Below are 21,972 nucleotides of genomic sequence, written 5' to 3'. Positions count from 1 at the left end.
GTGTACAAATTTAAAAGCTGCTAGCTTACTACCTTGCTAGCTTGTGTCCTTAAATAATATATTGTGATTTCTAAAAATCATTCATAAGTAGGGATGGGTATCGTTTAGGTTTTATCTGATACCGGTGCCAAACCGGTACTTTTGAAACGGTGCCGGTGCTTAAACAGTGCTCGAACCGGTGCTTAAAGAATGGAGAAGACAAACTTTGTCCAAAAACCTCTTATGTTTTTATTTTTAGCAGTCTCTTTTTTCTGCAAAATGATAACCAAGTTAGCCTTTTCTGTTGATACAACATGAAGGGAGTATCTGCCATCAAACAAGAAGACAGCCGCATGTAACTACGACAGTGTTTGCTAGTTCACCTTACATGCATTAATGTAATAACGTGGTTAGCCTACTCAACGTAAATTACACACGAACAACATTAAACTACTCGCCCAGAAAAGAACGGCTGCTGCTGCCATCATCATCCGTCATCATTTCTGCTACACTGACAGGGCTAGGGGCCAGGACTCTCCTCTTCGGGTTCTTGGGGGATGTTGCTAACTCGGGTCCGATAACAGGCAACCCACCCACAGTAGATGTGCTCGGTGTGAGGTCTTGCAGCAAGCTATCAAATACGGTGCATTTCTCGGCTTTTAAAAAAACGCTATGCGTCAGCAGGTGTTTCTTCAGATTCGAGGAGTTACCTCCTTTGCACAGTATCACCTTAAAGCACTTGTTGCAGGCTGCTGAGTTTGCATCTTTTGCTGTGAAGTACAGCCAGACTTTTGACCACTTCGCCTTGGGCATTTTTAATCTGTAGCTCTGCTCTAAAAGAACGTACATACCTGGGCCCGCTTACTATCCTTGGAAAGGTAAAATGATTGGCTAGAATCCAAAGTGTATGACTTCTCAAGAAAAAAACCACTGAAATAAAGCACCAGAATGTGCGCTGCTTTTCGGTCTGGTTACTACCGTTTATGTCAGAACCGGTGCAATTACGGCACCGAATATCGGTACCGATCCTTCATAAGTAGAGATGTCTGATGTATTACAGTTAAATATTTACTTTCAGAAGTTTAAAAGTTGCTAGCTTGCTAACTTATATTATGATTTCTAACAATCATCCCAAAGTAAGACATAAAACAGCATGCTTGTGTGTTGGCTCAGCGGGCTTAATATTAATGAGAAAATAAAATCGGTCACATTAAACAGCTAGATTTCATGTCATTTACTTTGTTATAGCTATCAGTTAAATATCATGTATAGCTATCGAGGGCTCTCATATCATTTCTCTTTCCTCATGTAAAAATCTGGACACCACTGCTGCCAACTGTGGCTGCCAGCAGCTTCCCTCACGTAGGCACATGTCGCTGGGTCGAGGTTTGTCTGGCACTCGTTGTGACAAAGAGTCTATTTTCTGCTCATACATTGCCACAATTTCCCAAAAGGCCCAAGGAGCGTCTGTTGTTCATGATGTTGTGACCAATTCTATTCTGTCTCCCCAACTGCTCCACTGAGGACTGTAGATTAGGCCTTCCCGGTTTGTTTTGAAAAGAGCCTCCTGTCAGCGCCGACTGACAGGAAAAAAGAAGGAACAATAACTCTGGGGCAGTAATAGCTCTGTCGGTTCCTCCTGCTTGTCACCAGGTTTTGTTTGTGTGAGACTGAACACTTTAACCTGCATCCGCTCACTTTATGCCCTGAGGAAATTGGCTTAGCCTCAGGTATAATTAAGGTCCAGATGATGTTATTGGTGTTAATTCTCCCACCATTATTGAACAGTTATGTCAAAGCGCTTTGTGTCACTGTATACTTCATATGCACTTTTGTGAAAGAAGACCTGGAGTGCAGGCTGAAAAGTTATTTTCCACTAAGTGTAACCTTAGAGTCTGGGAAATAATATCTCTTCCTTTTAAGGCCTGAGAATCCCACAATCCCTTTTATTTTCTTTATATTCATGCAGGGAGGTACCCGATGTACAGAAGAAGCCAGATTTGTTTTGTTTTTTTCATTTAAGACCCCAAATTCTTAAAAGCAATAAACTCTAATAATAACACATATTTTTTTTGTGTGATGGGACAAAGCAAACAAGTCTGTCCAAGCTGTTTGTGATTGCTGTTTTGTTATTCCTGCCATCAGTCTTTATGTTTCATACTACTCTGTAATGAAAATACTCCAAGTTGTTATTTTCTTGGTAAAAACTAGAACAGGTGTTTGCCTATCGTTCAATTTAATTTAATACTTTCATTGCCTTGCTTAATCAGACACGCTTCCAGGGATCTAGTGGTTAACACGTTCGCTCCAGGTCACTGGTTTAGTTCCAGCTAGAGACATGGTTCCTCACTGGGGTTGTGTCACGAAGGGAGTCCAGCTTAAATCTCTGACAAATTAGACATGCAGAGCCACCTGCTGTAGTGAGCCCTGTGGCGAGGGAGCAGCCTGTTTATTCAAGCACAATATCTAATTCAATTTCATTTATAATGCAGCAAAACACAACAATAGTCGCTTCAAGGCACTTTATGTTGTAAGGTAAATACCTTTCAATAATAAAGAAAAAACCGCAGCGATCAGACTACCTGCTGTTAGCAAGCAGCTGGCAACAGTGCGAAGGAAAAACTCCCGTTTAACAGGAAGAAACAGCAGTCATCTGCCACAACTGTTTGGGGTTGAGGTGAAAGACATGGGACAAAAGACTCAAGTCTTGATACAAGTATTTCCTGTTTCTTCCTTTGTTCAATTTATTTTGCCGTTTCTATTGTTTTGACAACTTTTTTTTTGTAGGCAAGTTTGTTTTTTTTGTGACTCATGCTGTTGTTTACCTTCTCTACTGTGTCAGTGCAGAGGTATGACTTGCAAGTCCTTAAATAGAAACATGTAGGTAATAGACGTTGACATTTTTGGCGTGCCATCGTAGCATTGTTCACACACAGCCACTGTCAAGAATTTGTGGTATCTATGGAAACATCTAGTCTTTAAATCGAGACTTAACAGGTTTTTCACATTTACTTCAGTTAACATTTGAAATGTAGACCTTACTGAGTCAAACTAACTCAACTTTGTGTTGAGTGAGACAATAAAGGCTGAGTCTAACAAAATATACCTTACAAGAATTTACCAAGACTGGCTGCAGGTCATAATCTTATCTCAGGACTGGGTTGCTAATGTTATCCTAATCTGATAACACTGTGTAACATCGAGGGACACAATCATAGACTGGGCGACAGCGTTGCATTTTGGTTTTTCTATCCTGATATCATTTGTAATGTTGTGTGTACAGCTTCAACACAGGTAGCTAAATTAAACTAAAATCAAACTAGTTGTCTTTCTTCTTACTAGGTCAGTTTGTAGCTTGTTTAGCATGTCAGAAATGTTATAGCGATTACTTTATGGCCTAATATTTACTGGATACAGTGAACTAAAGGATGAACTGAGCCTATGTTATTATAAAGGAACATTAATGGTTCACAGCCAGTGGGACCCCAAAATAATAACAATTAGTTAAGAGTGTTACAATTTTCACGTTTTTATTAGACAAACCATTAACTCATATCTCTGTTTATCATTCAGCTCTTGTGTTTAGCTTCAGGCATGTGCAGACCTGTAACAGACCGTCAGATAGATCAGCTGAAGACCAAATGTTTCACTGACTGTGTTTGTTGGATGTGTTTGTGTCGCATCTGAGATAACCATGATATGAGAGGAAACTGACATTTACTATAGCGATCATCATAATTTATTTATTTGGCTGGTGTTTATGGGGAAATCGGACTCATACTGTAAAAAACAAAAACAATAATAGCCCAGCTTGAAATAAAGCAGCGAGTATCACCAAGTACATACTTCTTCAGCTAAACAGCCTCATCTCCTGCCACATTATGACGCCCACAACTCATGGGCCTCGCTACAGCCATATTTACACTGTTTTACAGCTCCAGCAGCACTACCCCATCTGTTAAGGGTATATCTACCAGGGACGGATGAGGGTTGTTTTCCTCTGGAGTGACTAGAGATAGCATGTGGGCATGTTGTTGTGCTGCTTTCATTTTAAAGTTTCCTCTTGGCGAATCTGTTTCCAACCTCCTCACTCTCCCAGGGTGTTTCACAGTTCACACAGCCAGCTGCACAGCGTCTGGGTGGGCGGAGAGGCAATCAGTGACTGAATCAAAGTCTGTGTGTGTGTGTGTGTGTGTGTGTGTGTGTGTGTGTGTGTGTGTGTGTGTGTGTGTGTGTGTGGTTGTGTGTCTTCCATATATGCACCTGGCTTCTTGTTATCATAGTTATTAATGCTGAGTTTTGTACCATGACCAAAAAGTGAAAGTCACTTAACTTTAGTTACCTCTGAGAAAATCCACCAGAACATAGCAGTCTAAAGAGGAAGGGGGGTTTAGTCAGTGGGGACAAGATTAGCAGCTTGATATTAATTTTTATGTTTTTCAATGATTTTTTTATGCCTAACTAATGAAAAATGAACCCAAATAATAGAGGTGGAAATACCCCACAATGCAATGTTACTATAATTTTTAACATTTTGCATTATTGTTAGTATTGCGGTAACTGCGGTAACACCAGTTTGTTGCCGGGCTAACACAGATACCACTTGCACTCACATTCACACCTATGGGCAATTTAGAAATACCAATTAACCTAACCCCAGTAACTCTGTGTCTTTGGACTGTGTGAGGAAGCTAGAGTACCCAAAGAGAACACACATGGACACGGGGAGAACCATGCTGCCCTAATATAAAGTTAAGTTCTCAGTTAAGTTGTTTTTTTCCTGCAAAATTGTCTGGCATACCAACACTGTCACTAAATGTGACATAAGTGTTCCTATAAGACAGAGTCAGTCTGCTTTCAATCTGCCGTTGAATTGCGATTAGATGCAACATGTTTCTGATAATATAACAATTAACTGTTATACATCATCAACAATCACATATCTGTTGCTGTCTGCATAGACAGAAATTCACATTTAACTCAGATTCACATGGCTATTACAATTACATCTGGACTGATAGTTACATGTTGGAATTATGTCTGCATTCATAAAAAAACGTCTCTGGAGCGATTGCAGAAAGGTTGTTTCCTTTCAGGCAACCTGTGAAATCGCAATTAAAAGTGGCGAAAGTGTGCAATGCTATCAAGCTCTGGGCAACCATGTAGTCACCACAAGTTACAATCAGTCATAGAATGTGAAAAAATTCAATACAGTCAGCATGTAGCCACCAGTTGTTGTTTTTTTAATGCTTTTGTTTTTGTTTGTTCATTTTTGTTGATACGAGGAAGCTGCTGTCCTATTTTTACTCGCGTGGTTGACCCGTTAGCTTTCTCTGAATTAGCAAGTAGCTTTGTCAAGCTGAGTGCGTCCAATATGTTTATGTTTAGCTCTAAAAAAATAAATAAATAAATGACATGGCATTTGCTGAAATGCCAACTCGGGCTTAAAAACCAATGAATAACATCACATTGGCCACATCCATCTTTTCTATACAGTCTGTATCATTGACTCGATTTAGCCTCTGGGACCAATGATCGCTGTTTTGGAAACTTCTGTGTAGCTACCCGATATTGAAATAATGTATACGTGATATCTAAACCAACACTTCTTCTTTCATGTACCAGGCATTGTTTATAATGAGAACACTGAAGCAAATACATTTAAAAGAAGGTAATAAAAGCAGTGAGCCCCACTCTTTTGCTTTCCACACAGACTGTTTACTTGCATGCAGGTGTAGTCTGCTGAGTCGTGACTCACACTACAACTGGAAACCAGAAAGCTTCTAGGGCCAAAACTGTTTCTTTCCTACAGATTCTCCATATTTATATGCAGATATCTGTTTGTGGAGATTAACTCCGTGCTGTGCATTCACTAAAGGTCAGGAAGTGCTTTACAATTCCCTCCCCTGGTTTTTGGTCTAATTAATCCCACACTGTGACCTTTAAGTCAGCCATGATGTTCCCTCACAGCCACACCTTCAGAACAAACCTCAGTATCATAGTCTGAGGATTTATATTTGTGATTTCATTTTCTTACATGGATATGTGTCTCAAGCGCTGACATGACAAAGACTGTTTTTAGCTTTTTAAAGCTCCAAATTTAAATATAGTGTCATTCAAAAGCTAACACAAAAACTTCAGCATTTATTTCTTGAGCTAAACACTACTATTAGTAAAGCCTTCTGTTTCTTCAGTAAGGTGGCTTAAATGGAAAGATTAGGAGTTCAAATGTTGACAAATTTTGAATCATGCTCTTTCTCAGTAGAGTAGCTTAACATGTCCCCTTTCAAATAAATAATTATGAGCTTGTTTCTGTGTGCTTCACTAAAAACAATGGGCAGGAACACAAATTGGTAATTTTAATTGCGTGCACTGTGCTGTTAGTGTATTGTTCTCTGGAAGATCAAGGGTGGATTTATGTGATTGATATTGTTTAATGTTACACAACGTGTATGCATGCATACATCTGTGCATCTGACCGTCATTAAAACTTGTGTGTTTTTGTTTTGTTTTTCCACAGGTGCATGTTGCGGGTGCTGGATTCATTTGGGACTGAGCCAGAGTTCAACCACGCTCACTATGCCCAGTCCAAGGGCCACAAGACGCCCTGGGGGAAGTGGAACCTCAACCCGCAGCAGTTCAACACCATGTTTCGTAAGTCGGCAGATTTTAAGCACACCCGCTCTCTGCAAAGCCGACTGTTAACGGTCGCTGAGAGGACTAGAAAGCTGTAGCCATTTGATTGAATGCAGGATTTATAAAATAGTTAATGTAATGAAACCCATCATCTCTGAGCCAGCAGGATAATCATGTGCATCTAAGAATGTTAGTGTTTGAGAATAACACTGGTCTTCTTTACACTAAGACATGAAAGATTTCATCACCTCTCCAAGTGACCCACACTGCTGTTTAAATAAAGTCAAGCTGCCGTAGGAGGCCGCTTGCAACATAAATCAGTTTAACTGCTCAGCACTCCTGGCTGTCATCTGTGTCTACAGGTCAGTTAGATGTTGAAGTTTCTGTAAAAAGAAGAGGCATAAAACACGCTCTGAGCATCCAGGACAGTGCGAGTTAATGGAATCTCATCAAGCAGATTAGTAAGTAAGAGGTCAGGCACTCAGCTCTCCATTTTGCTGTGATTATGAATGTAGGACGTAGTGTGTGTGTGTGTGTGTGTGTGTGTGTGTGTGTGTGTGTGTGTGTGTGTGTGTGTGTGTGTGTGTGTGTGTGTGTGTGGGCGCATCGCTCCTGCTGTGGGATCACTGTGTAATCAGCCGCATTTGTTGAGACGGATGAGCGGCGGCAGGAAAGGGAGCCAGCATCCCCGGAGTACTGACCTTTTCCCCATAGCTAAGAGAAAGTGAAATGTTACCCCTACAAATCCTCCGTTTGCGAGGTGAGGCCTGGAGCTATCCAGAATGCCACTGCACCTGAATAGCTCATTGTGCACTGAATAGGGTATGTCTTTCTCATAAAACACTGGAGCCTTTGCACAAAATCCAGTCGAGAGTCGCTGGGTTAGATGATATCGCTGGTGAAACAAGTGCACAGCAGTTGGGCTGAGTGTTAAAACCACAGAATTGCCTCACTTCTAGACATGAGAGACAAGAACAACAACCCCCCCCCCGCATTGTGCTGCGTTACACCGGCCTTCAGGCTGAAGTCTGCTGTTTGAAACTTTGAACATTTAATATTTTCACATTATGCACACATTGTTTTTGCATATGGAGCTGCTGTTGCTCATCACGTTGTTTTAGCTTTACAGTTAGTGGCGTCGTCAGCTTCACATCGTTTCAGTGAGTTTCTCAGCGTTCCTTTGGGTTATTATTTTTAGTTTATTTCTTTAAACCTTGAATTAAAATGAAGAAAGGTTCTAAAAAGTCTTATAGTTGCCCACATTTTCCTGTTGATATTAATTTCAGTTTTCCTGCATGAAAAGAAAGTAATGTAGGCTTAATACTAACTTGAAAGCCAAAACATTTGTGACCTTATTTTGACTTTTTCATTGTCTTAAAATGCTCTCTAAGAAGTACTGATTTTCACTGCTAAACATAATCTGTAACCATGGTGATTCAGATTAGCTCTTCAGAGTGTGAACACAGCTTCATAGCCCAACAGTCAGAACTCCTCTGAAATGGATTACTCGCATTTCTTGCTGTATCAAACTGTTTTTCCGTGTCACATATTGAAGGGAGATGTAACAGCGGAGTAATTGAGTTCGGCTCGATAATTTATGCTAGATTCGGATTGGTTCATTTATAAGGATAAATCATTGGCTAGGGGGGGATTGGGAGTGTGTGGCCTGTGGTCAATAAGACAAGACCAAATGAACTCATTAATCTATTTCAGAGTTGGGAAAGCAGAGAGAGTTTTCTAGTGTACAAATTGTATTCATATAGGCTGTGTATCCTAACACGAGTTATAATAATATTATTTAATAAAATTAATAATAAAATTAATAATCGGAAGATCTGAAGATTTGACGGAATAATTATGTAGATCCATGCAGCGCAAAAGAGTGACATTTGATTTGATTTCACTTTGTCAGGGAAAACTTGTGAAATTTGTCTCGCATCCCAGGATGTGCACCGTCTCACATAAATAACAAAAACACAACAGCTGCTGTGTTCAGCTAGCCAGGTAGCGGAGCAGCCTGTTATTAGGTGGGCAGGGCTTTGTCGCTCTATTAAAGAATAGAGAAAAAAGATGGAGGATGAAGCAATGAGATGAGCTGCGTTTGCTGTTTGGAAGTCTTTAGGTTTTAAAAAGACAGAGAGATGGGGAGGTTTTTTGTTTTTTCTGAAAGGCCTAACCAGCTCCTCCACAAGTAGCAACAGTGAGCCAAGTGAGGTGGTGATCCAGTGTTACGCAACGCCAACAGGTGTGTCCCCCCATGACGTATTCCCAGCTCTGCAGTGGAAAATGTAGCCAAAAGGAGTGTCATGTTTAAGTGCAGTGAGAGGAAAAAGTGGCAATACAACTTATCTGAATTCATGTTTGCAGGATTAGTGTCTTTCACGTGTAATTTATTCATGGATTCATCAGCTTAGAAATCCACATTTTTGTAAGTTACATAGGCCTGAAGTGACTGCAGATAGATTGAGTATAGCCAGGCTTTAGATCTCTTTTTTTCTGGGCTTAAATCACTTAACATTGCTGACGCTACTGGGGATTTTATTAATTGGTTAAACATTGCAAGGATAAGTAATTTGCATTGTTGAGCACATTTCTTGTTCTTGCTTAACAAAGCAAAAAGAAAGCCTTCAGATGCAGCGAGGTTCATCTATTCCTGTGTTGTGGTGATCCCTCAGATTTGCATTCACTATAATAGGTTCTTATCCACCGTATGTTCATGCCCAGTTTCCTTTGTGTTGCTCTGCTACCGAATGTTTAATCCTTCATGGAAATCATGATTAATACTGGTCAGAGGTCAAATGTAGCAGATGATAGCATTTATCTCTGAACCTCTGCCAACTACGTAATTGACCCTGATGTCTGCTTGGCCGGGAGTGCCCTGAGAGCTTTGATTGATAATGGCGCTGCCACACATGTTGTCTTAAGTATTTCTTTTAATCTATTGTTTGCTCTCTGACTTTCCCTCTCAGCACGCCTACTTTACATGGCATCAAAAGTACAAGAGCATCTGTTTACAACAATGAAACGAGAGCCCTCGGTCAAACCAGCGCACCTGCTTTTCCAGTCAGTCAGTATCAGAAGGGAGGATTATCCGGGGTTAGCTGATTGGCTCATTGGCTAACAACTTGTCAATCACAAGCCGTTAGCTGATGACGTGCAGTTTATCAGTCAAAGCCACTCCTTGCTCATTACATTCATTTTCAAAATACCAAGATGATGAGAGGAAAAACTCTCAGCTTCATAGCTGGACTCCTCTAATCAGCGGTTAGGCCATAGTGGCTGTGCAGTAAATGAATCAAATCGTCCTGTTTATGAGGGGAAGCACATCAGAAAAAAAACATTCAGTGACAAAAGCTGAACTTTTTGTGTCCCGTTACATCTGGTGTAAAACTAACCCAGGATTTCATAAATAGAACATCATACCAACATGGTGGTGGTAGTGTGATTGTCTGGGCCTGCTTAGCTGTTTTACCACCTGGACCACTTACAATGTGTCCGGCCTTCAGTTCACCGTCTGAAAATTTAAGAGCACTTGGGTTACGCAGGACGATGATGTGAAACACACCAGGCATCCACATCTGAATTGCCCAAAAAACACCAAAATGAAGGTTTTAAAGTGGACTAATCAAAGCCTGGACTTGGCACGACCTTTAACAGGCAATTCATGCTAAATTAAAACAATTCTGCAAATAAGATGTGAAAGACTCATCACCAGTTATCATAAAAACACTTGATTGCAGTTTTTGCTACCAAGGGTGGCACAACCAGTTATTAGGGTTAGGGGACAATTACTTTTCCACACAGGGCCAGGTAGATTTGGACAATTTTTTTCCCTAATTAATGAAAAAATCATTTAAAAACAGCATGATTGGAATTACTCAGGTTGTCTTTGTGTAAAATTACAATTTGTTTGGTAAAATAAAACAATAACAAACGAGGAAGAGGGCTAAATACTTTATCACACCACGTCGCTATGTCAAAATAGATTTGGATAGAACAGAATAGAATAGACCTTTATTGTCATTAGACATGTACAACGAAATTTGCATTACTTTGAAATGTTTGTCCCTGACAAGAAAATGTAATTCCTGACAAGTAGAATCCGTGTGCCTGTTTCTGTTTAGCAATGCTCGCAGTGAAGGGGACACTGAGGGTGTTATTTTGATGTAATTCAGCGCCTCACAGTGTGTTCTTACCCTGCTTCATTTGAAACCTTTACAGATGATCATTTAGATTGATTGTAGTGGATTTCTATAATATCAGTGGAGGAGAAGCTTCAGACAATATAGGAATGCTGCCGAGAAACGCAAATATGGCTATTTCGTTCTGTTCTGCCTATACTGTAAGTGGTTGGTAGTTAAAGAACACCTAACTAAGAAGCAGAGATTTACTTTGCAGACCTGCTGTATCAATTTATACTAATGGTTTCCTAATGTTATCCTTCCATTCAATCACACTAAATAGAATATGCTGAGAAAGAAAGGCTGTTAGGGACCCTTTCAGTTTTCCTCACTGAATTCAAAAAGATCCAAACTCTACTCGAGATTTAAAATCTCAAACTTGCAGATGTAGCTTGTTTATTTTCCCCCTTCAGGGCCATTCAGAGATGCTGTAAGACCCTGAAGTCTTTGATGTAGGTTTTTCAAAGCGTCTGAGATTTAAGCGCTGATGTTGCATTTTTGCAGTTCTGTCTGGCCAGCAGAATAAAAGTTTCTTGTTGGGCCAACACTAATCACACAATCCCTAGTTTATAATTTGGGATTACATTTGTCTGATATTTTTTGTGCAGGAGCCATTGTACGATGACGAATAGTCAGAATTTACTGAGATCTTACTGCTTCTTTAGGCAATAAATATCCCAGAAAGATATCTTTCTCCTCAGAGTCCTATATTGACTGCTAATCTAACAGAGTAAGTCTAGGCTTCCTTAGAAAGCAAATTTGCTCCCTCACCTCTGGCGCTTAGAGCAAGTGCTTCTCCGACAGCGCTGTCCTCCCAGGCTGTTTGTTAGCTAATAGCGAATGATGCTGTGGCAAGTTGAGTGACATTTTGAGTAGCGGCCCTTGTGGGACAAGAAGCATCTGTTACCAAGTGCATCAAGAAGGCTGAACACTAATTAATAGCCTGTCCTGTTTACACAGTTTGATGGAAGAGTGTTAGTTCAGTCTCCTCCAAGTTCTCAGGACACCTCCGCCTCTTTGGCATTAGAAAACCATCATAGTCTCTTGTTATCATCTGAGTGGGCATCTTTTTGGATCTGACTATGTAAAAATACATTATATTAAGATACGTATTTAAATATAATGTTAAATATGAGATTTGTCGTCAATCAGCTCTTGGAGTAATTATGAAGACTGACCTCTGCTCCAAGGTTTTCTCCAATCTAGCTTTTACCATGCTAGCTTTGTTATCCTTTCCACACTAACAGCTGTCAATGACTTTAAATATATGTTTCTGCTTTCTCAAAAAATCTTTTACTGTCACGACGGTAACAATGTTTGTAAAGTAGCTCCAAATACAGAGAAGATGTTCAGCAGCCAACAGCCCGACTAAATATACTTTCAATTTAATTTAATTTAAATTGTGCAAAATCATAACAACAGTCACTCAAGGCCCTTTGTATTGTAGGGTAAAGGCCCTACAATAGGACAAAGAAAACCTTGGGAATCAAGTCAATCCTCTATTAGGAAGCACTTGGTGACAGTGGGAAGGAAAAACTCCATTTTAACAATATGAGGCTCAAGGAGGTCTGCCACGACCAGTTGGGGATAAGGGGAGGGAGTGTATAAACAAACAGAGTGAAAAGAGGTGAGTTAAGTGGCAAATCAGTTGAATTAAATACTCCAGGGACATGGATAGTAAGGCACATGTAAATTTAGTCAAAACATTACTGAGGGCAGGAAAAACACAAAGGAGGGAAGTATAAACAGAGAGAGTGAGCAGCTGACTTGCAAAAAAAAAAGTAGGAAGTAAAGTAAAAGAAGGATTGGAGGGACTATACAGGGTGGGCCATTTATATGGATACACCGTAATAACATGGGAATGGTTGGTGATATTAAAGTCCTGTTTGTGGCACATTAATATATGTGAGGGGGCAAACTCCTCAAGATGGGTGGTGACCATTTAGAAGTCGGCCATCTTGGATACAACTTTTGTTTTTTCAATAGGAAGAGGGCCATGTGACACATCAAACTTATTGGTAATGTCACAAGAAAAACAATGGTGTGCTTGGTTTCAACGTAACGTTATTCTTTCATGAGTTATTTACAAGTTTCTGACCACTTATAAAATGTGCTGCCCATTGTGTTGGATTGTCAATGCAACCCTCTTCTCCCACTCTTCACACACTGATAGCAACACCGCAGGAGAAATGCCCGCACAGGCATCCAGTATCCGTAGTTTCAGGTGCTGCACATTTCGTATCTTCGCACCATAGACAATTGCCTTCAGATGAGCCCAAAGATAAAAGTCTAAGGGGGTCAGATCGGGAGACCTTGCGAGCCATTCAACTGGCCCACGACGACCAATCCACTTTCCAGGAAACTGTTCATCTAGGAATGCTCGGACCTGGCACCCAAAATGTGGTGGTGCACCATCTTGCTGGAAAAAGTCAGGGAACGTGCCAGCTTCAGTGCATAAAGAGGGAAACACATCATCATGTAGCAATTTCAAATATCCAGTGGCCTTGAGGTTTCCATTGATGAAGAATGGACCCACTACCGTTGTACCCCATATACCACACCAAACCATCACTTTTGTTGTTCCAACAGTCTTGGAGGGATCCATCCAATGTGGGTTAGTGTCAGACCAATAGCGGTGGTTTTGTTTGTTAACTTCACCATTCACATAAAAGTTTGCCTCATCACTGCGTGAACTGAGGGTCCTGTTCCAATTTTTGTTTTGCCCATTCTGCAGATTCTGTGCCGATCTGGGTCATCCTCGCTGAGATGCTGCAGTAGCTGGAGTTTGTAAGGGTGCCATTTGTGAGTAGCTAATATCCACCGAAGGGATGTTCGACTAATGCCACTCTCCAGTGACATGCGGCAAGTGCTACGCTGTGGACTCTTGCTGAATGAAGCTAGGACAGCCACTGATGTTTCTTCATTAATGACAGTTTTCTTGCGTCCGCATTTTGGCAAATCCAACACTGAACCAGTTTCACGAAACTTAGCAAGCAGTTTGCTAACTGTAGCATGGGAGATGGGTGGTCTCGTAGGGTGTCTTGCACTGAAATCTGCTGCAATGACCCGGTTACTGCGTTCACCAGATATCAACACAATTTCGATCCGCTCCTCACGTGTTAACCTCTTCGACATGTCAATGGCTGTGAACAAAGAGAAACTTGTAAATAACTCATGAAAGAATAACGTTATGTTGAAACCAAGCACACCATTGTTTTTCTTGTGACATTACCAATAAGTTTGATGTGTCACATGGCCCTCTTCCTATTGAAAAAACAAAAGTTGTATCCAAGATGGCCGACTTCTAAATGGCCACCATGGTCACCCCCCACCTTCAGGAGTTTGCCCCCTCACATATACTAATGTGCCACAAACAGGACTTTAATATCACCAACCATTCCCATGTTATTACGGTGTATTCATATAAATGGCCCACCCTGTATATGGGCTCAAAATGTGGTCATAAATATTTTGTACTTGTAAATCAGGATTTGTATGTGTAAAAAGAATTTGTGTGTGTGTGTAAAAAAAGATTTGTGTGTGGACTGCAAGTTACTAATGCCAAATTTTGTACGAATTTTGACCCTATTTTTCTTCCTTCCTTCTGATTGTTCAATGGTCATGTCAATCACAAATGTAACAATCCAATCAGAGAACAGACGGGTTTGGCTGTCGGAGGGGCGCTTTTTTTTTTGAACTGCAGGTCTTTGAAGGGAATAAATGCCCTTTTACATGCCAACCCAGCGTTTTCCTTCATCACCACGAAGGAAAACAGTCTGTGGTCGTCCGAGGTTGGTGGTGTGTCACAGGTCTACGTGTTTAATACAGGGACTTCCACAGCCTTTTCAACAGCACTGTGGACCGCGGGGGAGGGGGGGGTCTTCATTACAAAGCTTTCTTCGTTATGAATTAGCATACATGTTTTTATTGAACATTTGAAGAACTAGCAAAAAAAACCCAGAAACTCTTGTAGAGGACATAAAGTCAGAGATAGAAAAGACAAGCAGCAGGTGCATCTAGTACAGGTAGAGCTGCTGCAAAAACCCACAGAGCTCAGCAGCCAGCGCAACAAATTCTGGATCCTTTGCTTTTAGTTAGCAGTTAGCATTAGCAGCACATCCTGCGTCCGATGTGAAAGGACTTTTATGCTGCCCACTGTGACTCACAGCCATGGTCCCGGGTCAGCCCTGACTTTGTGTTAAACTAATCCTAAAGTAATAATGGTATTTCTAACCACTGATATAACACAACGTTATCCTTTCAACAACTGCTGAAAGTTACGGGACCTAGCTTCTATCATTTACACAGAGATCCTCCAGCTTCAAACTGTCCACACAGTCCACACACAAATCTTTTTTACACACACACAAATTCTTTTTACACATACAAATCTTTTTTACACACACACAAATTCTTTTTACACATACAAATCTTTTTTACACACACACACAAATTCTTTTTACACATACAAAACTGATTTACAAGTACAAAATATTTATGACCACATTTTGAGCCCATAAATATAGGAGGACATTAAAAAGGAAGGGACTCAGGAAACATAAATGCAAAGGATTAAAGGATTACACCAATAAACAAGGAGCAGTACAATGACCGTAACACAGTAACGATGATCAAAAATATACATTTTATTCTCTGATTCTTTCCCTCCCACAGACGACAGTTAGCTGAGTAAAAGAGATTAAAGGGATAATCCACAGATAATGTTGACTGACTCACAAATGAACACACAAAAAGGTCACAACTGAAGTAACAGGATGTGAAATCCTGAATTTTAAGTCTTTGGGATGTGGCAGTTTCCATCTATTGTCAAATTTCCTTTAAATGTCACAGGGAAGGGCTCTCATGCTTAAAGAGATCGGTGCTTATCAGCAATTTTATGTTGACCTTACACTGTGTATTGTGGGAGTGGCGCTTGACTCCTTCCCACACTGACACCTCGTACAGACGTGGCAATATCTCCACAACAGCTACTCCCACGTTATTGCACTCTCCCACACTCCTCACACAAAGTGAATCACCTGTAATGTTGGGTCAAAGGTTCCTTTGTGTTTTCATGTTAGGAAGTGAAGAGCAATAGTTTTGACTGTAATAGACAGGAATTGAAATCGCATGATAGTGTTCTACCCTCGCCAAGCAGCACTTTGCCCAAAGAATAAGCTGCTTATCTGTGCATCTCCCCAAAGTGAAGAGTTTGACGTGTAACGGGTGAGGCGCGTGTGATGACTGTCCCAAATGAAATATTTCAGCACAGTCATGGAAACTTTGAAATCTGTATTTGCTTTATGTTCAGGCAGACCGTAACAACTGCTGTCTCCTTGCGCCCTTTTCAAGTCATTGCAGAAAAGGATGTGACTGCATATTTTTGCCATCGTTCAGGAGTTGCGTGGACTGTTGCTTTACTCTGCATAGCCATTCCCTTTTCTTTTTTTTGTTTGCCTAAACGTATTAAGCGTGAGCCAATATGTGACCTGCCCGGTGAGATGGCAAAAGCAAACACTGTCTCTTTCTTAAGCGGGATGCTGTACCAATCCACCCATCACCATGACAAAGAACACGTCAGTTTTACTTGTAGAACTGAGAAAAGTCATGCTTTCTGTATTCCTGCCATCACGTGTCAAAAGTCACAATATATTCCTTCATGTTACATAAAGTATTATTAATCCACAGTTTAATTGCAGCGCTTGAACTTGAGTTGTTTAAGTGCTGGCAGGTAGTTGAATTCCTCTCTCAATCTTTCCCTTATTTACTGCCCTGAAGCTCATTCCGTCTCCCCTGACTGACTGACCTCAGTTTGCCTTTGTAGTAATAAGCTTGCGGTAAGAACAAGCTCTGACCGCAGTGGCTCCCCGGAGCTCCAGCTCAAACCACAAATGCACAGCCAACCGCCTCCCCAACACAACCTCGCTCCGTTCGCTTCCAGAGGTGAAGGCACGGGCTGCTTTGTAGTGCTCCGTTATTTCGTTTTAAATGATGTTATTAGGCCATTTAATTCCTGACTGAGCCTTTCCTGTCCGCGCTCCAAACCCTTGTCTTCACACTTGTTTTACAAGGCAGATGCTAGTGAGGTAAAACGCTGCCAGCTTCAGGCTCCGCACTCAACGCTGAGTAGAAGTGGAATGAAAGGAACCAGGATGCAGTGTTCGCTGGTCTCTCTCCCAGCAGAGCTCACCTCTGATCAATTTAAGTGTGTTTTATTTTTAGAGAAATTAAAACATTTATCGTCCTCCTTGTTTGTTTGTTTGTTTGTTTGTTTGTTTGTTTGTTTGTTTGTTTGTTTGTTTGTTTGTTTGTTTGTTTGTTTGTTTTTCATATTCAAGCCCTGATGCAGTGACATCATCAGAGTCTTCTAAATAAAATTTATTGTTTAGTTATTGTTAGGTGCACGTGGTCTTTCAGTCAGTCAGTCTCAGGTTTTCAGGACAGTTAACAATGAAGTCTCATGGTTAATGTTGAACGATGCCACGTGGTGTGCTGACAAAGATAGATGTCACATGGCACCAAAAAAGCTTTACACGTAAATGCAAAGCTGACCTTTGTCAGGTACAAATGACACCAATTCTGTAGAATTGCTCACATATTCTTTCCCCCGTTCTGTTGCAGCTCACACCCCAGACAACAGTTTCCTGGGCTTTGTTGTGGAGCAGCACCTCAACGCCAGTGACATCAAGCACATCGATGACGTTAAGAGACAGAATCAGTCACTAGTCTATGGCAAGGTGGACAACTTCTGGAAGGTAACATCATCTTTAAATGCTCTTATATTAAACTTAAATTCATTTATATTGTTACTTATATGTGCCTTTATGTTTTTCTTTGCACATGTTTATGATCTACATTCACTGCTTGCAGTCACTGTGTCTATACACCTCCAGATTCCACCTTTTTAACAGTTACAAATGGGCACAAAGTTAGATATGTATGTCCTCCCTGTGAAGATGACAGGGACAGACTTCACTAAGCATGCCAGAGAAGCCCAATGCACCAAGGATAACCCATTGTCAGCCCTCTGAGAGCTCTGCAGTGAAACTCTTTGAACAACCTTGGGTGAAACTTTCACAGGAAACTTAATAGCAGTCTGGTTTAGGAGCTCAAATTCCGCTTATCACCTCCTTGGTGGAGGTTTTAATATATTCAAATGCATGCTCACTCTGCAGCACAGAGACCAAGGGATTACTGTATCCTAGACAAAAATGGCTTGGAGACTTTGGGGAGATTTGAACATTGTTTGGCTCGACATGGATGGCTGGATTAGTACCCAGGCCTTGATGAGCTTTCAGCTGACACCACGTATGCTTCTGAGTGGGTTGCTCCAGATCCAACTGACTCTATAGATGTCTGAACTCGATGGGATAATAATAGATGCTACAAAGAGAACTGTCGTCGTGTAGGAGGCAGTGTGATAAAGATGTGGAGGATTAAATAATAAGCCCAACCTAACCGATTAATGATCTTACTCTGGAAATAATACTGTTCTTGTGGATTGTTCCACTTGCTTTTATCTAACTTTACTTGCTGCCTTTAAGCTCATTTAAAATATGCGTACTGTTTTTTGTTTTTTTTATTCATACCTTTACTGTGTCTCGGAAAATCTGAGAGAACAGTTCTCAGCAGCTCTTACTGCGTCGGCAGACTTCAGCTTTGGAATAAAACAGAGCGCAGACAGCCTTCACTTGACAGAGAGTGACCCTGTCTGCAAGCATACACTTTGCACTGTGTGCAGAGGATATTGATGGAAAGGATTTTGTTCCTAAGAACAGCAACACGATGTGTCGTTATGCACCACAATGAAAACTGTGATTATTAATTTGAAGTTAATATTTGTGGTGAAATATTAAATCAGCTAAATTAATACTTCTTAGCTACCTAACTCATGGACAAGCTGCTGTCTAGTCCCTAAATTAACTTGCAATAATCAACTAAGTGTTGCATTAGTTAAATATTACTTTAGCTGCTCTAGCAAAGGCAGCATAATATCCCCCAAAGTTATCATCACAAATAGATTACGCACAAAATATAACACCGCAATCCAAATAAAGTACAGTAATCGGTAACTGACAGTCCTCGTTTTCCACACAGTGGTGCTCTAGCAGAGCACGCTGGCCTATTCTTGCTACACAGTCAACTGGTTAGTAATGACATGTTCACGCTGTCATGTTTTCATACGAAGAAACTTGTGTTTGTTTGAATTCGTGCTACATCCGGTGGTAGAATGTGACGTTGTTAGCATGCTCATTTCTGTTAAATGCATCTAGCTAACAATTTTAGCCGTTTGTATTGATGTAATTACCTGTTTGCACTTACAGTTTTAATTACACTTTGAGCTTCATCTTAGCACTGACGTTATCTATCTATCTAGTTATTGTTATCATTATTATTATTATTCCCTGCTGGCTTGCTGAGGGTGTTAGTAGCTGACTGGCTTATTATTATGCCAACCACTGAGGTGATTCATCCTCAGAGAGGATAGTGAGAAGAAGTTCAAAAAAAAGAGCCCTCCTAATGTAAAACATATTCAACACTTACACTTCCAAGCCACTTTATAAGTCTGTAAATCCCGAGGCGTTACAGTTTTTAATCCAGAGGTGTACTGCTGCGGTTGATGGCTTCTTCTGGTGAGTCACTACACACACAGTATTGTGCCATTCAGTCTGGCTTTAAAAGGGCAGACGGGGAAGCCCATCAGCTCCCAGCAAGGGGCATTAGCTGCTAATCAGACTCCCGAGCGCGTTCATTACCTCCTGCTTTTAATTAAAGGGCCGTTTTAGGGCTGACTGATAACGAGTTGACTGGCTTACTGCGTTTCCCTTCCTTGTTCGCTTAAACCGTGCGGTGCTGCCATCTCCTTCTATGTACTCGAGAGGTTTCATTTCAAAATGACGTATCATCTTTTTAAAGTAGAAAGTGAGACCTGCTGTAAGAAGAGGCATAATGATTTCTGGCGTTAAATTACAATTCCCAATAAGAGCTGTCTACTTTTTGTTATCATTACGATTCCTTTCTTCAGTGTTTCTCATTATTATTATTACCTGTTATGTATGATTTATGAGTTTGAGTCAAATTAAAGGTAAATTCAACCTGTGAAAAACACGATTTTATTTAACTAACAGTGAAATAATTCAGACTGCAACTAAAGGAAAGGGTTTGATGATAAACTGTATATAAAAGATGTACTTCTTGCACTCAGTATTTTCTACTTTTTAATTGTTTTTTTATTAAAAAATTATTTTGTTGCAGAATTAATTTGTAGTATAAAACAACCCATCATAATATACTGTTATAGATTACGTTGGCCCACTAAATCACTGGTGGAAAATGTTGCCATAGAAGCATAAGGAGTATAATGATGCTGTTAATGGAGACGGGAAGAGGAAGTGGTGAAATTCTGCTTCTGTTCTCGCATCCCCTTTAACCCATGTCCACACTAGTTCAGAGCTCACACTGCTTTAAAAAGAAAAGCTTCTTATGCGCCATCTGAACAGCAGCGCTTTGTACATTCACGTTTATTTTATTTATTTGTTGCTCTCAGTGAGCGTAAAGCTGATCTCTAGACAAGTCTTATCAAATGTTTTTGTTTTATTGAGCCAAAACAGCAAAGGAGCGTGAAGAAAGTGGACACTGAGGATGAAAATGTGTGGCCCAAACAGGAGCCAGCCTCCTGCACAGGCAGGTTTAATGTGGGGTTTTGGTGGGTAATAGACTTTATGTAAAACAGAGCTGTTTGAAAGTATGGTCACTTTCATCCCACAGGTGTGTGATGGGAAGCAGTGTGTGGAGTAGATCGATCACAGGGACGCACGCTCTCTCTTATATAACGTTTGTGTAGATTATTTGAATGTTATACGTACTTTTGTTTTTCTTTTGTCTTTTTTTTTTTACATAATTTGAGCTATTTTCCAAAAAATCTTGCAAGATACACGTTATTAAACCTTTCACGTGGGCAAGAGCGATACCCATGTGCCATATTTGTACCTCCAAACGGGAATCTGGTGGGAACACGGGGTACAGAACAAAAAAATGCAGTCTTTCTGAAACCCCGCAGAGATTTAATTAGAAAAAAACACACATGCTGGGAGCTTACAGAGGGGGAGGTGTTCCATGTTCATTACATCCTTCTCCAGAGAGGATGTATACTCAGAGCCTGAACACTGGTGTCAGAAGCGATTCCCTGTGTCATGAAAAATTCATGCGTGATAAGGTCTGTCTGGCTGAAATGTTGCAAATAGAAATAACTGTGAGCTCATTAAGTGCAGACAGTGACCGAGACGGTTACAGCAAAGGTCCCTTAAAAGAAACCAATCATTATATCTCCTCATTTTCTATCTTATGTGTTCTGTTGGACATGTTGGATGTTTATATTAAGCATGGCCAACACGTTAAATAAGAAGGTCAGTTTATATACGCATATACTCCTCTAAATGCTCCATTTCACACTGTATTTTTCTACTCTTGGCTCTACGTGACATTAGTAATATCAAATACAGAAGCCCCATTCACCCACTGTTCAAACCAACTCTTTACATGTTAGAAGAAATTTGTCTCAAAGAGAGGAAAGTGAGCAAAAACGAAAAAGGTGGAGATGAACTGGAAGGGTGGCACCAAGGCATATACATATACAATTATGCTCCTATTAGCTGTTTGCCAGACGACACCCCTGGGCAACAGAAATATGAAGTCTTGTGTAAAACTAAAACATGTCACAGGTTATTTGGGAGCAGTTTAGAGTCGGGGGAGCTGTGAGTGCTGCACCTAGTGTTGACCAGGATTATGAAAACTGCGGTGGAAATGAGTAGATCTCTTTAATAAAAATCTTACTCTAGGGATCGTAGCTGATCGTATGTCTGTTAATCAACATGCATGAAACGTACTAGGTACCAGGATTATCAGCATCTGTATAGCTTTATGGATTTGTTTTATAACACTTAAATGTGTTGTTTTAACACATGAGCGAACTAAACAAGTTCTTTTATATTGCATTGAGTCCTTAGCTCTGTAACAGTGATGAGTAGCAAGCCTCTACTCATTAATAGTAAACTGGCTGTTTTTCATTTGGCTGTGTGTGACCTCTGAAAAGCACACGGTAGCAGGTGGCTCATCTGACCTCGAGGTCGAGCACGGCTGGACGTGAAACGACGAGGGAGGTCCTGGTTTTTGAGAC

General features: G+C 40.6%; 1 protein-coding gene across 2 annotated transcripts in view; it reads left to right on the top strand.

Moving 5' to 3' along the window:
• Window positions 1-21,972, top strand: part of mgat5 (alpha-1,6-mannosylglycoprotein 6-beta-N-acetylglucosaminyltransferase) — a 106,256-nt gene that overhangs the window by 61,315 nt on the left and 22,969 nt on the right. For both annotated transcript variants that reach the window (XM_085398796.1, XM_085398795.1), the window contains exons 10-11: window positions 6,500-6,633; window positions 17,418-17,551. In XM_085398796.1, coding sequence (XP_085254922.1) covers window positions 6,500-6,633; window positions 17,418-17,551 — 268 coding nt within the window. The remainder of the gene's footprint in view (window positions 1-6,499; window positions 6,634-17,417; window positions 17,552-21,972) is intronic.

This window comes from Rhamphochromis longiceps, linkage group LG23 (assembly GCF_057381845.1).
Source record: "Rhamphochromis longiceps isolate RC_006_pf linkage group LG23, R_longiceps_female_GT1.1, whole genome shotgun sequence".
NCBI classification, from domain to species: domain Eukaryota; kingdom Metazoa; phylum Chordata; class Actinopteri; order Cichliformes; family Cichlidae; genus Rhamphochromis; species Rhamphochromis longiceps.
Note: the sequence above shows the minus strand (reverse complement) of the source record. Positions and strands in the feature narration are given on the sequence as shown.